This window comes from Dendropsophus ebraccatus, chromosome 1 (genome assembly GCF_027789765.1).
Source record: "Dendropsophus ebraccatus isolate aDenEbr1 chromosome 1, aDenEbr1.pat, whole genome shotgun sequence".
In the NCBI taxonomy this organism is placed as follows: domain Eukaryota; kingdom Metazoa; phylum Chordata; class Amphibia; order Anura; family Hylidae; genus Dendropsophus; species Dendropsophus ebraccatus.
In genome coordinates this window covers 100,406,373-100,421,823 of record NC_091454.1, presented here as the reverse complement: position 1 = coordinate 100,421,823, position 15,451 = coordinate 100,406,373, and the positions used below count along the sequence as shown (strand labels likewise).

The 15,451-nt window shown below is 40.5% G+C and overlaps 1 protein-coding gene across 4 annotated transcripts in view; it reads left to right on the top strand.

Annotated features, from left to right (window-relative positions):
• The window catches only part of CNTN1 (contactin 1), a 131,023-nt gene that overhangs the window by 92,973 nt on the left and 22,599 nt on the right, over positions 1-15,451 (top strand). For all 4 annotated transcript variants that reach the window (XM_069976000.1, XM_069975999.1, XM_069975998.1 and 1 more), the window contains 5 exons: positions 89-264; positions 2,854-2,949; positions 7,328-7,534; positions 8,323-8,419; positions 10,454-10,635. In XM_069976000.1, the coding sequence (XP_069832101.1) occupies positions 89-264; positions 2,854-2,949; positions 7,328-7,534; positions 8,323-8,419; positions 10,454-10,635 (758 nt within the window). The remainder of the gene's footprint in view (positions 1-88; positions 265-2,853; positions 2,950-7,327; positions 7,535-8,322; positions 8,420-10,453; positions 10,636-15,451) is intronic.

Here is a 15,451-nt window from a genome sequence, read left to right as displayed (position 1 = left end):
TGAGACATTGCCAATATACAAAATCTACATATCTTGTTATCTTTTTGCTATACATTGTATATTATTGTGGTTTGCATTTTTATTTTAGGTGGAGATACAACAACTGGGAAATTGATCTTCTAAATTATCCACAATACAGTATGATAGGTGGAAACCTTGTTATCAACAATCCACAAAAGTCAAAAGATTCTGGGAAATATGTTTGCATAGTTTCAAATGAATATGGAACAATAAGGAGTAATGAAGCCAGCCTAAACTTTGGATGTAAGTAAATGACTGCATGAGCAGCCCCAAAACAATCAGGCATAAAATACTTGTCTTTGTCTTTCTCATACCTGTATTTTAATATGTATAAAGTTGCACATACCTGGCAGACACTCTCTTTCAGCTATAGAACTGATATGCACTCTCAGTTAAGCTAAGTGTTTATAATTTAAAGTGACTCTGTAACCACAATCTGTCCTCCGTAAACCACTTGTACCTTTTGATAGCTGCTTTTATTCCAAGATCTGTCCTGGGGTCCGTTTGGCAGGTGATGCAGTTATTGTCCTAAAAAACAACTTTTAAACTTGCAACCCTGTGTCAAACTGGCGTGGCCTAGAGTATCTGTGCCCTAACCTTGCACCATCCCTCGGTCCCTCCTCCCCGCCCTCTTCATCATTAGGAATGCCACTGGCAGGATTTTTTCTATCCCTCTGCAGTGAACACTGCAGAGGTGCCTTTACGATCCAGCCCATGTGCCGTGCTCACACAGCTGATGAATAGAAAAACACCTGCCTGGGGCATTCCTAATGATGAAGAGAGTGGGGAGGAGGGACAGATAGGTTGTGCCAGCCTAATGCACAGGCACTCTAGGCCACGCCAATTTGACACAGGGTTGCAAGTTTAAAAGTTGTTTTTTAGGACAATACCTGCATCGCTTGCCGAATGGACCACAGGACAGATCTTGGATTAAAAGCAGCAATCTGAAGGTACAAGCGGTTTGGAGTGGGCAGATTGTGGGTACAGAGTCACTTTAAGGAGAGACGGGAAGAATAATATTTGGATCTTTATATATCTAGTCTTTCGCTTACAGATCTGTCATATTACTCTATACTACTTTTAGCATATCCATTTGACAAGGATGGTTTATGCATCTGACATATATCACTTTATTAACATTTTTAGTATAGCGAATAATATTCCTTTGCACATATTTTTCACCTTATTTCCATATAACCAGCATTGATGTGCAGTCCAGTCAGTTTTGTGTGTAGGAAGCATAAAGTACTTGGGCAGAATGAAGGAACAGGTTGGACTTTCCTGTGCTAGAGAATGATTAAGCCCTTGTGCTGCTATTCCTTGTAAGGTTTAAGGAATACAGTATGTCAAATACATTGCAGCATGAAATCATTGGCAGTATTCCCAGAAGATTGTTGCCTTGGAAATGGTACTTGGCTTTGGAATTATTGAACATGCATTGCAACCCATAGAAGAATGAACCATGAGGCTCAAATCTATTAAAAAAAAGAGTCACCGGCCTGAAGAAAACATTTTTCTGCTTACAGATTGCATCACACCAGATATTTCACACAAAAAACCTATTTGTTACAGTACTGTTCTTTTGTGAATGAGCATGATAGCCTCAAGTATTTGTAGAACAGGGGGAATAAAAAGAGTTAAATATGTAAAAGGTCAATTGGGGGTTGACCTGTAGGGCTCCACCAATTCCAAAAACAACTGGTTCCAAGATCAGACCCCAGTCTACAGCAAACAAATGAGCCAGCAATGGGAATAGAAGAGGTATTTGTTCTCATTTTTCTCAGTCATCTATATAGATTGGATGCCGGTTGTCTAAAAATGTGGATCCCAAGCTTTTAAATCACAGCATTTGTGGAGGCTTTAAAGAGGATGTACTACCTGGTACATCCTCTTTAACCTAAACCCACTGATTGAACGGCGCCAGCACGGGGAAGCCGGTGCCGCGGTCCATTTTTTGGACCGAGGCCACGTTCCCGTGCACGGCGCCGTTCTATGCAGCGGAATCGGCCGGTGCTCAAGCACTGGAGGCGGGCCGGGCCGCCCCCAGTGGGAGGGAATTCCCTCCCTTGTATGACGCGGCTCGCTTAGAATGAATGGAGCCACGTGATACAGGGGAGGGAATTCCCTCCCACTGGGGGCGGGCTGGCCCGCCTTCAGTGCTTGAGCAACGGCCAGGTTCGGTGCATAGAACGGCGCTGTGCACGGGAACGGGGCCTCAGTCCGAAAAACGGACCACGGCACCGGCTTCCCCGTGCCGGTGCCATTCGATCCGTGGGTTTAGGTACCACCAGGTACATCCTCTTTAAGATTGGACCTTTAAAGGTCCTTTTACACTTTAGTCAAACTGGCAGTCTAAGGCTGCATTCACATGTTCAGTGATTTTCCTGGTCCGTGATTGTGGTCTGCTAGCTACCTCCGTGATTCGTGCAAAACAGTCCGTTTTGCATCCGTTTTGCACTCGTGTCCGTTTTTTTCAAGAATCTGTTTTAAAGCATTTAAAATTACGTTGATTACATCACATCCGTGTTTTTACGGATGAACACGGATGTCAATCCGTTCCGTGCTTCCGTTCCGAGTTATGACATGTTCTATTTTTAAACTAAATGGATCGCGGATCCGTGAAATCACGGAACATCTGAATAACCCAATAAAAGCAATGTCAGTGTGCACGAATCCGTGAGAACAGACAACTTCCCGGAATGTGTAAATGCAGCCTTTTTTCCCTTCATTTTTCCTACCTACCTGACCTTTTGTTGAAAATATATCAACAATGTATTTTTTTCTGTCTTCTGTTTTCTTGGCTAACATTCTATAATGTTTTTATATGCACAGACTTAGATCCATTTCCTTTAGAAGAGCGTCCACCAGTAAAAGTGAAGGAAGGAACTGGAGTAATGCTGATTTGTGACCCACCTCCACACTTTCCAGGTAATGAGCAGTGGCTTAACTTATTGCTGGAAATTTGCCTTCTCCTAAGACTTTCTTATTTCATAGTATGGGATCTGAACCTGTCAATTCATTAATGTGAACCTGTCACCTGGAAATTGAGTACTTAAAGGGGTTATCCAGCAAAAAAAAATTTCTTTCATATCAACTGATGTCAAAAGTTATATAGATTTGTAATTTACTTGTATTAAAAAATCCCAAGTCTTCCTATACTTATTAGCTCCTATATGTCATGCAGGAAATTTTGTTTTATTTTCAGTCTGACACAGTGCTCTCTGCTGACATCTCTGGCACATCTCAGGAACTCTCGGTTTTCTATGAATCCCCATAGAAAACCTCTCCTGCTCTGGACAGTTCCTGTCAGCAGAGAGTACTGTGTCAGACTGAAAATAAAACATTTCCTGCATGACATACAGCGGCTGATAACTATGGGAAGACTTTAGATTTTTAAATAGAAGTAAATTAGAAATCTATATAACTTTCTGACACCAGTTGATTTGAAAGAAAAAGAATTTTGCTGGACAACCCCTTAAGTTCTGACAATGTTACAGAACTCATGGGGAAAGTTTTCGGGGGTTCTCCGGAAAGAAAAAAAGTTTTTTCATAGATAGAAGTTTTATTATTTTGTAATATAACTTTATTTTTTTTTAAAGTGTCTTTTTATTTTTATTTCTGTATGTACTTCCGGTGCCTAGCAGCAATAAGTTGCGATACAGCTCCTCTGCCACCACCACTATCATTTGTGTTGGGAACTGCAGGGCTATACGCCCTGCAGTTCCCAATCTCCTGCTATGCTCTTGCACTGTTACACAGCACTAAAAAGAGCAGGATGCCACACCCCATGTACTGTATATTCTTATACACAGTACACAAGGGGTAGAGGCAGCCCGGCATGATCCCGGTGTCTGGCAGCCCCTGCAGAGAGGGTGCTGTCACTATTCGCTCTGCTTTTTGCACAGTGAATGGGGATAGCAAGCTTAGGAGTTACTTAATGTTAGGATCTACTGTTAGTGTTGCCTGTGAGGTAATTTTTTTTTTACTGAACCATAGACAATGTATACATAGGATTTCTTGCAGTGTGTTTCTGAAACATTGCAATTTAGTTCTCATGTTATTCCATGCATGCATATTTCCTTATAGATTTTACCACATTTTGTTGTGGATCTCACTGGGCACAAAACCCTCGGGAGACAGGATATAAAAAAGACTAGAAAATTCTCATGTTGTTGTGGATTTTTACAAAAGAATGTTAATAGGCTTTTATAAAGATAATTTTACCAAATATACGGATCAAGATTGTAGGATTATAGGTTGAGCTTGATAGTGCCGTGTCTTTTTTATAACCTTACTAACTAATTGTACATATACGTGTACAAATGTTGCCAATGCCTCATGCCTATCAAAAACTGTGCAGTGCAGGATGTATAGCGGCACATAAAATATTATGCTCCAAATTAAAGTGTGCATGTACTCATAGTGCCATGTCATGTGGTGTGTCTGAGATGTTCTCTAGAATCTATGGTTTTATCTATAGGAAGAAATACCTTGGTAATATACCTTCTAGTTTAGTATGCCACATTTCTTTTTCTGTTGGATTTGATCATATTCAAATGGACATAGCACAATTGTATGAAATCAGAGGCATACAACCCAGGACACATGCACCTCTACGATAGCTCTGCACAACACGGAGCAATACAGCATTAGCCCTTAAGGCGTAACAATAAAATATTTTGACCTTTCAGTTTTAGTTAGCTTAGGGCATGATAACAATTATTGCAATATACATTAATAACCTAAAATGAACAGTTTTTTAAATCTAAAAGGCTGATTATGCCCTTACAGCTCTGTCTGGCTCTGAGTTATTTCTGCATTCCTGCTGGACACGCCCCCTCCCTGCAGATCCGTCCTGAGTGTACGGACTGTGACAGGAGGATCAGATAACAGCCCTGACACAGAGAGAAACAGAAACAAAACCTCCTCCCCCACCCCCAGCAGCACGTCCCCCCCTCCCCTCACAGAGGTCACTAAGCAGAGCTGAGGGTGTTGTGTGTGAGGAGCAGCGCAGGGGAGGAGATGGATGGAGTCACAAGTACTCAGTGCTTCAACAAGGAGGGACATGCCAGCCATGGCTCCAATGTGCTGCATGAGGGAGAGTGGGTGAGTCACTGAGGGGAGGACTACAAGTCCCAGCACAACACAGCTTGTAGTCCTTCCATAGTACATATAACATTCACTATCAGAGGTCTGCAGCAGGTGACCCCACCTCCATGGCTGACATTATCCTACAGTGCTATGAGAGCAGATGACTGTATCTAATCCCACTGTGTGTGATACCATCGGCTGGTGCTTTGTATCTAATCTTACATTGTGATACTGTATGCTGGGGCTCTATCTGATCCCACTGTATGTGATACATCTGCTAAGGTGCTGCTCAGTGAATGGAGGGACGCAGCCAGGGAGATGAGGGATAGACCACTCCCACTTTCTCTCAGCCAGAAGGAAAATTCATTTATTCTTCTGAGCCAAACAACTGGTGATATCTCAGCGAGCGCACACACTATCAACGCAGTTTAGGGCTCTTTTTAAAGGGTAACACATGGGCTTTTTATTTGAGGAATTTCATTTTTTGGCTACTGAAATTATAGTTACGCTTTAATGTCTTTGATTCCATAATTCTTTTTTCAGTTAGGCAATGATATCCTAATATTTAGTGTTTACAACCAGTACTTCCAAAAAATGTAATAAACTGTAGTTTCTGTAAAATTAAAAAGCAGATTATTCCCTTTATTTGATCACTGTCTTCCTCTAAATCTCCATTCATATTTCTACAATGCCTTTATAATGTGCCCAGTGAAATGCCGGATAATTCATTGTCAGTTTTTTAAAATATTTAAAAATGAATTTCTAGTGTAGGTGGATTTGTCTTGCGGTATTTCTTGTCCTTGCACTGCCTTTAACACAGATAAGGTAGTGTATATCTGTTGAAAGAAGATTATCTACTCTCTTCTAGCAGTCTGCAGTGTGCCAGGCTTTGAAGATGAAACCTTCACACTCTTCTAAGGGGTTGGAAATTATAAAGGTTATGTGGAGTTCTAGGCAGTACCGATTTCACAGAAGCTAAAACATGTTTCTGCCGTAGCACAAAACATAAATGTGCTCCTGCTGAAGGCTTTAAATAGAAAATATGAAATATTCCCGTAAAGCACATTGCACATATTTCTTGTTAGCTTTATGCCAGGGGCGGACATTGGCAACAGAGGACCCATTGCAAGAACAATGAAGGGGCTCTTTGTTTCTCAGTAGCTTTTCATAGTGCATGCTTCATTATATATCTCTAACAATCCACCAGTAACTGTGAGCCATTAAAATATAAGATAAGCCCTTAACATGCAATCTAACCATACAACAATAGTAACTGTTCGGGTATGTGTGTGTGTGCCCCCTTCTCTACTGGGCCCTTGTGCAGCTGCACAGGTTGCACATATGGTATATCTGCCTCTGCTTTATTCATTGAAATATTCTGTGGGAGTTTAAAACCCATAGTCATTTTCTATGCACAGTATGTGTGTTTGCTATACTATATATAGTATAAAGTGTTGTGTGTGTGTGTGTGTTGGTAAACCCACACTTTGTATTGTTTGTGCTCATATTATGTAACAGTGTATATGTATATAGTATATATTCTAGAAGTAGTCTTCTAAAACCACAGTAGGATGTGATTCTTGGCTCATAAAGAGGATCTGAGTCAGAGAAAGTTATCTACCCAGGCAGGGATCTGTTTGAGAGTCTAGTTGGCATTGGTGGGCAAAAACCTGGGACATATCTGCCTTAAATGACAAAATCAATACATTTTGCATACGCCGATAGTTGTAACTTGTCACTCAAAAAACAACCCTGAACTAAACATAAAAAACTATTTGATATTGAGATTGAGATTGAGATTGATTTGATATTGTTGTGGTTTTAATGTCTCGGAGAATAAAGTTAACCTAATATTTATTCAGGACATAGTATTCAAAACATTTACTAAATAATGTCAGAATTACAACCAAAAAAAGCTCTCATGCAGCTTTGTCAACAAAAAATACAGATAAAAATCAGGCTCCTTAAATTAAAGGAGAAGTCCGGCCCCAGCAAGGAAGTGACAGGCGGCAGGGGAGAGGATAACAATGAAGCTTTGCTTACCTCCCCGTGCCTGATTGCGCAGTGTCTGAATATTTATAAAATGTTTGTTTTACAGATTTTTACTATTTTTCCACATAATTTATCAGTGACGCTTACATTTCATATTCTTTTTCTTCTTCTTAAGAATAATATTTTTATTTCATATGATTCTTTGCTTCCTTACCATCTGCAGATGACCTCAATTACAGATGGATTATAAATGAATTTCCAAACTTTATCAATATGGATTCAAGAAGATTTATCACGCAAAAGAATGGAAATCTGTATATAGCTAAAGTAGAACAATCTGACAGGGGCAATTACTCATGTTTTGTATCTAGCCCTTCAATAACAAAAAGTGTATTTAGCAGATATACATCTCTTTTACCACAATCTGAAGGTATGTATTATCAATTCTCTTTCTCAATACTTGATACCCAATACAAAAGCAAACTAAATATCACACTGCCTTTCCTTCCTATAAAAGTAATTTTATTAAAGGAATTGTCCATTTGCAGTACTAGTGTCAAGTGTCATATGTGATTTTTAATTTTATTTTTTTTTTACACTTTATTTCATTTTCCCACCATGGGACTTTACTGTACAATTGCCTGAATACAGGCATATTGCATTGCAGTGCTGATCTGCACTGCAATACAATATACCTGTAATAGGCAAAGCTGATCAGACTCAAGCTGAGCCTGATCAGCTTCCGTAGCTGTGACACCAGGAGGCTTCGGGAAAGCCCCCTGATGTCACAGCTCCATCGGGGCTATGGGATCTCACCACACAGCCCCGATGGGGGACGAAAGGAGGATACTCCCTTCTTGCAACACTATAGGTGCTGCAATCAAACTGATTGCAGCACCTATAGGGTTAACTGCGGATGACACGGGTGCAGCTCCTGCGCCCGTGTCATCCCTGTGACGTGCCGGCACGCCCATCTGCCGGAGCGGTGTGCAGATTTGAACGCGCCAGTATGTCTATTTGCGGAAAAGGGGTTAAAGGGGTTACCAGTGCTACAAAAACATGGCCACTTTTGCACCACTTTTGTCTCCAGATTGTTTCTAAATTGTTTCTGTCTTAACCTTGAGAAAAAATAGTTACACATTTTTGATAACTACTACCTTTAAGGATCAGATATTTTATACAGTCATAGTCAGACATTTTACTGTAATTGTTTTTCAGCTTCAAAACGCTATGCTGCGGACATTCAAGTTGCATTTCCTGACACTTATGCTTTAAAGGATCAGAATGTGACATTGGAGTGTTTTGCATTGGGAAAGTAAGTGTTTTACTAGCAAGTTAACAATTGTTTTGCTAAAATTGACATGCAGTTCTATGGTAACATTTTCTTTATGGTATAAAAGCCATCTGTATACAGCATTACTATATCAATTTTCCCAAACAACAGCTTTTTTTTTCAGCTCCATCTGATACAAAACCTAATTCTTTTTGCACAATATATATTTTATTAGCAAGGCTGGATTGTCCCTTATATTTATGAGCAGCAGCTAGACCTCAGTAATAAAATAATTGACAAAAGTCATCCTTTTTTTCTACAAAGCAAAATGCACTTATCTCCCCTGAGATAAGTGCATTTGAGTTGTATCTGAGTTGTATCTGGGATGTAACATGTCAGGCCAGCTCAGTCAGTCAGTGGCAGAGGCGGACCCCGCTATGGCTGCTGACTGCCTGAGTGGGTTTGGAAAGTCACATCCCAAGTCCCCTCTCTAGACCAGGAAGCAGTAGGGATTGGGGACTGGAATGTAGGACAGCAGACCCCAGCACTGGAGCCGGGGAGATAAGTGCATTCTGCTTTGTTCACCCACCTCCTTCCCAGCTGTTTTGAAAAAAAAGTATGTGTCTGGACTTCTCCTTTAGTCACAAAAAAATTCATTATTGATTCACATAAAAAGGCCACGAAAATACAGTGTTTTAAACATATATACTGTACTTATACAAGCAATAATCAACACAGTGGGAGAAAAGGTGAACGGTGGGAATCCTGCAAAAAAATGGAGGTCTTGGTACATAATGTGTAAAGAAAAAAAAAACATATCAAGTACCAAAGTATGATAACACAACAAACCACTAGGTTTTAGTGGTAATGTGAGTAATATAAATGCAAACTTAAAGGGAATGTGTCACCTAAATTTTCCTTCACTGATTAGTCATATACAGAAAAAAGTTTTTTTTCTTCTAATCTGTTTCTATTTTATGGGGGCTACCATATTGCCTGGGATGTTCTTAACAGCATTTAGTGATATGCCTTACAGCAAACCTCATGGACATAGTTTGCAATAGACAGACTCTGTCCGCTTGAGATGAATGTGAAGCATTACTGAGCGTGCTCTGTGACCTGTGAAGAAGTCATTCCACATGAAGTTGCTATTGTCTCCTTTATCTACATATCGCTGCAGTGCTGTACAGATCACTTTACAGCAGCCTCCTCTTTTCACTACAGACACAGCAGGAAGTTCCAGCTTAGTTTTAACCCCAGTGGTAGAAAAACTCCAAGATGTAAGGATTATTTTAGAATATAGATAAAAAAAAATTGAATATTAGAAAAAAAAAGTCACCAAAGATTCTTTAAAAAATATGTGTAACATAAAAACATTATTTAAATAGTCATTTTCTGATGACACATTCTTTTTAAAATACTGTGCTAGAATGAACACTAAAGTGCTACAAGTGTAGTCAAGTACTTGCTGTGGGGCAGACTTTTGAACCCGAAGGGTACAGATATAAATAACCCTGGATAATCACAAAATATATTAACTAAAACATATGCTATTAATTCATTAAATAATCAATTAAAAATGTAGTAACAGTTTACTGAGTGAGTGCAATATTTCAACCAATAAAAATTCCATATCATGATCCCTTAATAATTGCGTAAACACACATAAAAATATATAGATTCTCAACATTCTATTCAAGTAGAAAAAAATTGTAATAAAATCTATATTTTTTATGTAAACAAAATTACCAGTGGGGTCATTACCAACAGATTCCAGTATGGCGGATTGGAGCTCTAACTATTCTGCTATATAAACATTGGTAACTTAATAGTGCGTTTACACAAAGAGATTTATCTGACAGATCTTTGAAGCCAAAGCCAGGAACAGACTATAAATAGGGAACAGGTCATAAAGGAAAGCCTGAGATTTCTCCTATTTTCAAATCCATTCCTGGCTTTGGCTTCAAACATCTGTCAGATAAATCTCTCTGTGTAAACACACCATAAGCTGTATTAAACAATGTTCTGTTTACAGTTTTGTGTCCTACATAATTACATTTTTATTTTTCATTTCAGTCCTGTGCCTGTTATAAAATGGCGTAAAGTGAATGAGCCAATGCCAGCTACAGCAGAAGTTAGTGCCTCAGGGGCTGTGCTTAAAATATTTAATATTCAACCTGAAGATGAAGGAACTTATGAATGTGAAGCAGAAAATATTAAAGGGAGAGATACATACAAAGCAAATGTTTATGTACAGGGTAAGATATGTATTATTTTCTTTTATTAAATAGTTGTTTGAATTTGTCACAGATTATTGATTATCAAGTATAGATTATCTCTGGCCTTACCTCTATAAGCTTCAATAAGACTGGAAAAAAGACACATACAGACAAGTGTAATATGATGCAATCTAGTCATACAAGATGTGTCCCTTTATTTTATGCCCCAGAGCAACACGGTAATCAATCAATACAAAATAAGGGATATGACAGTTATCAATGCAAAAGGGTAATTCACCCAGCTGGGAAATGGGGGGGGGGATAAGGAAATAACTCACTAATTTAACAAATAAAATACATGATTTCCTTTTATTACTTAAAGCATAACTGTCATTTAAATGTCACTTTTCAGAAACCACGTATAATTAATAAGAACGATTTTAAGAAACACAGTAATAGGTTTTATTAAGCAAAAGAGACTCTTTCTGTACTCATAATGCTGTTTTCCTACCCCCCTCGCTTCAGAAAAACAGCTTTTTTGTGTCCATAATGCTCTATGGAGGGGAGAGGGGCTTAGGGGGATGCATGGATTAGACAAAAGGCAGCCCTGCACAGCATATCATCCTGCAATCTTCTCTCATAAAGTTCTCAGACCAACATTGACCTTTCTGGCCCTTGACAGTCTCCAAAGAGTAAAACTGATTCTCTCCTCTTCCTGCTCACTCATCCCCCTGGGCCCCTCTGTATGATATAATGGACACAGCAGAACCTGCCTTCACTGAAAATGAGCAAATAAGAAGTGAGAACAGCTTTTTGAGTACAGAAAGAGGATTTTTTTGCCTAATAATTACCTAAATATTACTTAGTTTCTTTAAATTATTTGTACTGTTGATAGTGACACTTTAATCACTTGACAGTCTTTCCTTATGGGCAGCTTTCCTGGGCAGGTGCGCTGATGTTTGTTAATTGTGGCAAGTTAGAGGCAATGAACTGATGGTGACAGAGGGCGGTAGTAATATTGGACAAATGTTTTGTAATATAATGTCGGCCTACTAGTTCTCATATGTGTACAATCGATATCTCAGCTTTTGCCCATACACAAGATGGCGGCCGCCCCATGTGCGGTCCACTAGGCATGCGTGTATAACATGGAGAGAGGTGGTGACGGCATGTATTTGTCGGTGGCCATGTCTGGTTCTGTTTGTTTCCATGCATACTGTCATGAAAAGGGACTGCCCAATACCAAGTGGGTCTGTTGTTATGAGAGCCAATCATTTGTACCAAAGCTGTTATTTAAGGACCCCTGGACCCAACGGCATTGGAGTGTGAGGTGGGGGCCATTACTCTGGGACACCAGGTTTGATATAGCATTACATAAGCTTTTGTGTATCTATATAAACAATATGGTCTATGATTTGTTCAGCATACTGATAGTATGATATTTTGTTTCACTTGCACTTTATCACATGCATTTATGCTATAGGAATGAATTTTTTAATCTGTAATTATGTATTAGCACTTTATATTGTCAGGAATTGTCATAGTAACATGGCCTCCCATCTTACCAAGTCTTGTTTTTATGTTGTTTTGTTGTGATAGTATTTGATAAAGAGTTTCATATTTTTCTACTTTTAGTAGTAAGTTTGTAATAATTTTATTTGGTCACAGATATTCATTGTATGTGTAGTATTTCATGAGGGAATATCTTGCATCTGAATAGTGTATAAATGGTCATGGTTCTCTGGTGTATAAGTGTTTAATTGTTTCTTAACATCAGCCATCAAAATTGCAGGAATTGTCTTTTTGTTTTTAAACAATATTTAAGTTAACCCTTAGGGGACACAGCCAGTTTTGGTGTTTATGACACGGCCAAATTTTTCAAATATGACATGTGTCACTTTATATATTGATAACTCTGGAATGCTTTTACCGATCCTTGTGGTTCCAAGATTGTTTTTTCGTGACATGTTCCACTTCATGTTAGTGGTACATTTGGGCCGATACTTTTTAACTTTTTTTGTAAAAAACTCCAAAATAATGTGAAAAATTGAAAAAAATTGAATTTCTCTAAATTTGAAAGTCTCTGTCAGTAAGGAAGATAGTTATACCACATAAATTATTGATTAATTCATATCTATAACATGTCTACTTTATGTTGGCAGCATTTGGTGGGCGTGCTTTAATGTTTTTAGTATTTTAGAGGCAGTAATTGTTTAGTAGCAATTTTCTGAAATTTTGTGAAAATTTTAACTCTGCATTTTTTAGGGACCAGTTCAGGTTTGGAGAATATTCTAGAGGTCTGGATAGTAGAAACTCCCATAATTCACCCCATTTTGAAATCTTCACCCTTTCAAGTATTCAAATTGACATTTAAAACAGTTTTTAACCCTTTAGGCATTTCACAGGAATAACTGCAAAGTAAGTGTGAAAAGTAAAAATTTCCATTTTCTTGGCAGATATTCCAATTCAGTCTTATTTTTTTCATACCGCACAGCTATAAAAAGTGAAATGCAATAACACATTTATTCCTCTGAATCTGCAGTTTTTACAAATAACCCATTTGTGGACGTAAAGTGTTGTGCGGGCGCACAACACGGCTCAGAAGAGAAGGAGCACCCTTTAAATTTTGGAGTGTGGATTTGGCTGGAATAAATGTAGGAGACCATGTTACAGTTACAAAGCCGCCCTAGTGCAAAGACAGTGGAAACCCCTCCACAAGTGACCCCATTCTGAAAACTAGACCCCTTAAGGAATATAACAAGGGGTACAGTGGGCATTTGGACCCTACAGGTTTTTCACAGTTTTTTGCAAAAGTGAGCTGTCAAAATGAAAAATCAAATTTTTCACATTTATACATTGGTGAAACCCCAAATTTTTCAAATTTCAAAAAGCTTGGAGGAGAAAAAGCCCCCCGATATTTGTAAAGCAATTTCTCCTGAGCACAGAAATACCCCATTTGTGAACCTAAAGTATTATATGGGCGTACAACAGGGCTCAGAAGAGAAGAAGCACACGTGTGTGTGTGTGTGCAAAAGTTTACTGACACTAACGGACACTGACTGACGCTTACTCACACTTACTAATGGATGCTGACTGACGCTTACTTATAGATGCTGACTGACTAACGGAAGGTGACTGACGCTTACTAACGGACACTGATTGATGCTCAGTAACGGACCCTTACTGACCCTACTAACGGATGCTGACTGATGCTGGCTGACACTTATGGAAGGTGACTGACACTTACAGACACCTGCTAATGGACGCTGACTGACGCTTACTGACACCTGCTACTGGATGCTGACTGATGCTTACTGACACCTGCTAATGGACGCTGATTGACGCTTACTGACACCCGCTAATGACGGACAGTGAATGACACTTACTAACGGATGCTGAATGATACGTACTGACGGACACTGACATTCACTGACGCTGACTGACCCTTACTAACGGACGCTGACTGACACTGACTCTTACTAACGGACACTGATGCTTACTAACGGACGCTGGCTCTGACACTTACTAACGGACGCTGACTGACACTGAAGCTTACTAACGGACGCTGACTGACACTGACAAAAATGCTCACTAACGGGCGCTGACGGACACTAAGATCTCCCTTATTACTGGGAGATCACAGGGAAGGGGGTACTTTTTATTATGTGCGTGTGTGTGTGTGTGTGTGTGTGTGTGTGTGTATGTTTCACAGTATATGGATGCAGGCTCTGATCTCACAAAGTGAGGGATCAGAGCCTGCATCCATGCTCTGCCACGATCAGATACTGTGATTGGCAGCTCTGATCACAGAGCTGCCAATCACAGTATATAGCAGCATGTACCAGCGTCATTACACAGATGCTGGTACATGCTGCTGCAGCAGGAGGGGGGTCACAGCCGAGGTCGCTCCTTCCCCCTCCTCCTCGCAGCACTGGCTCAGAGTGAGTTCCGGGATCTAGTTCGGCGCGGAGGAGGGGGAAGGAGAGACATCTCCGGCACAGACATCTCGGGTGGCGGCGATCAGCGAGGGTATGGTCCGGCACCCGGGGGGAAGGGGGGGGCTGCAGCGGCATCAGAGGATGCGGGGGAGGGGGGAACAGAGGACACAGCAGGTTGGGGACAAGGATCGGGGGACACAGTGAGGGGGAAGAGGAACGGAGGACACAGAGGGCAGGAAGAGGATGACGAGGACCGGGGACACGGGGGGTCGGGTGTTTGGGGACGACAAGAATCGCGGGACACAGCGGAACGGGGGCCACAGCAGCTGGAGGGGGGTGGTCGGGCGGGGATGGCACGGCAGCAGCTTCCCCCGGATCCCGGAACTCAGCAGAGACCGGTACCGGGGGTTTGCGGCTTGCTTCACCGGTATCAGTGGATCATTACCGATCCACTGATGCCGGCGATTGGCTGTGCTGGACCCCTTCAGGGGGTCCAGCGGCAGCTACTCTAAACTGTCAGCTATCAGCTGACAGTTTAGTTTCGGCTCCCGGTCACTGTTTGTGTAAACAGTGAGCACCGGGAGCCGGGAAGTTATAGTACGTCCTGGTGCGGAAAGTAACCTCCTGCCAGGACGTACTATAACGTCCTAGTGCGCCTATGGGTTAAAAAGGACAAAACTTTAAAGGCTATATACACCTTTGGACCACTGTATTATTGAATTGCATGTTTTATGGGCTAAATACCTTTTTCTGTAAAATTTACGTTCTGGCACACTAAGAGTTGCTGCTCTGGAGCAGGTGTAAATATTTGCTTGGCTTACGCCTCTTGCCAAGTATAAACTTTGATAAATGAGGTGCAGGAGGAAGCCACGCCTCCTTCCCACCTTGCTGCTCTTCCCCTGCCCACCTATCAGATG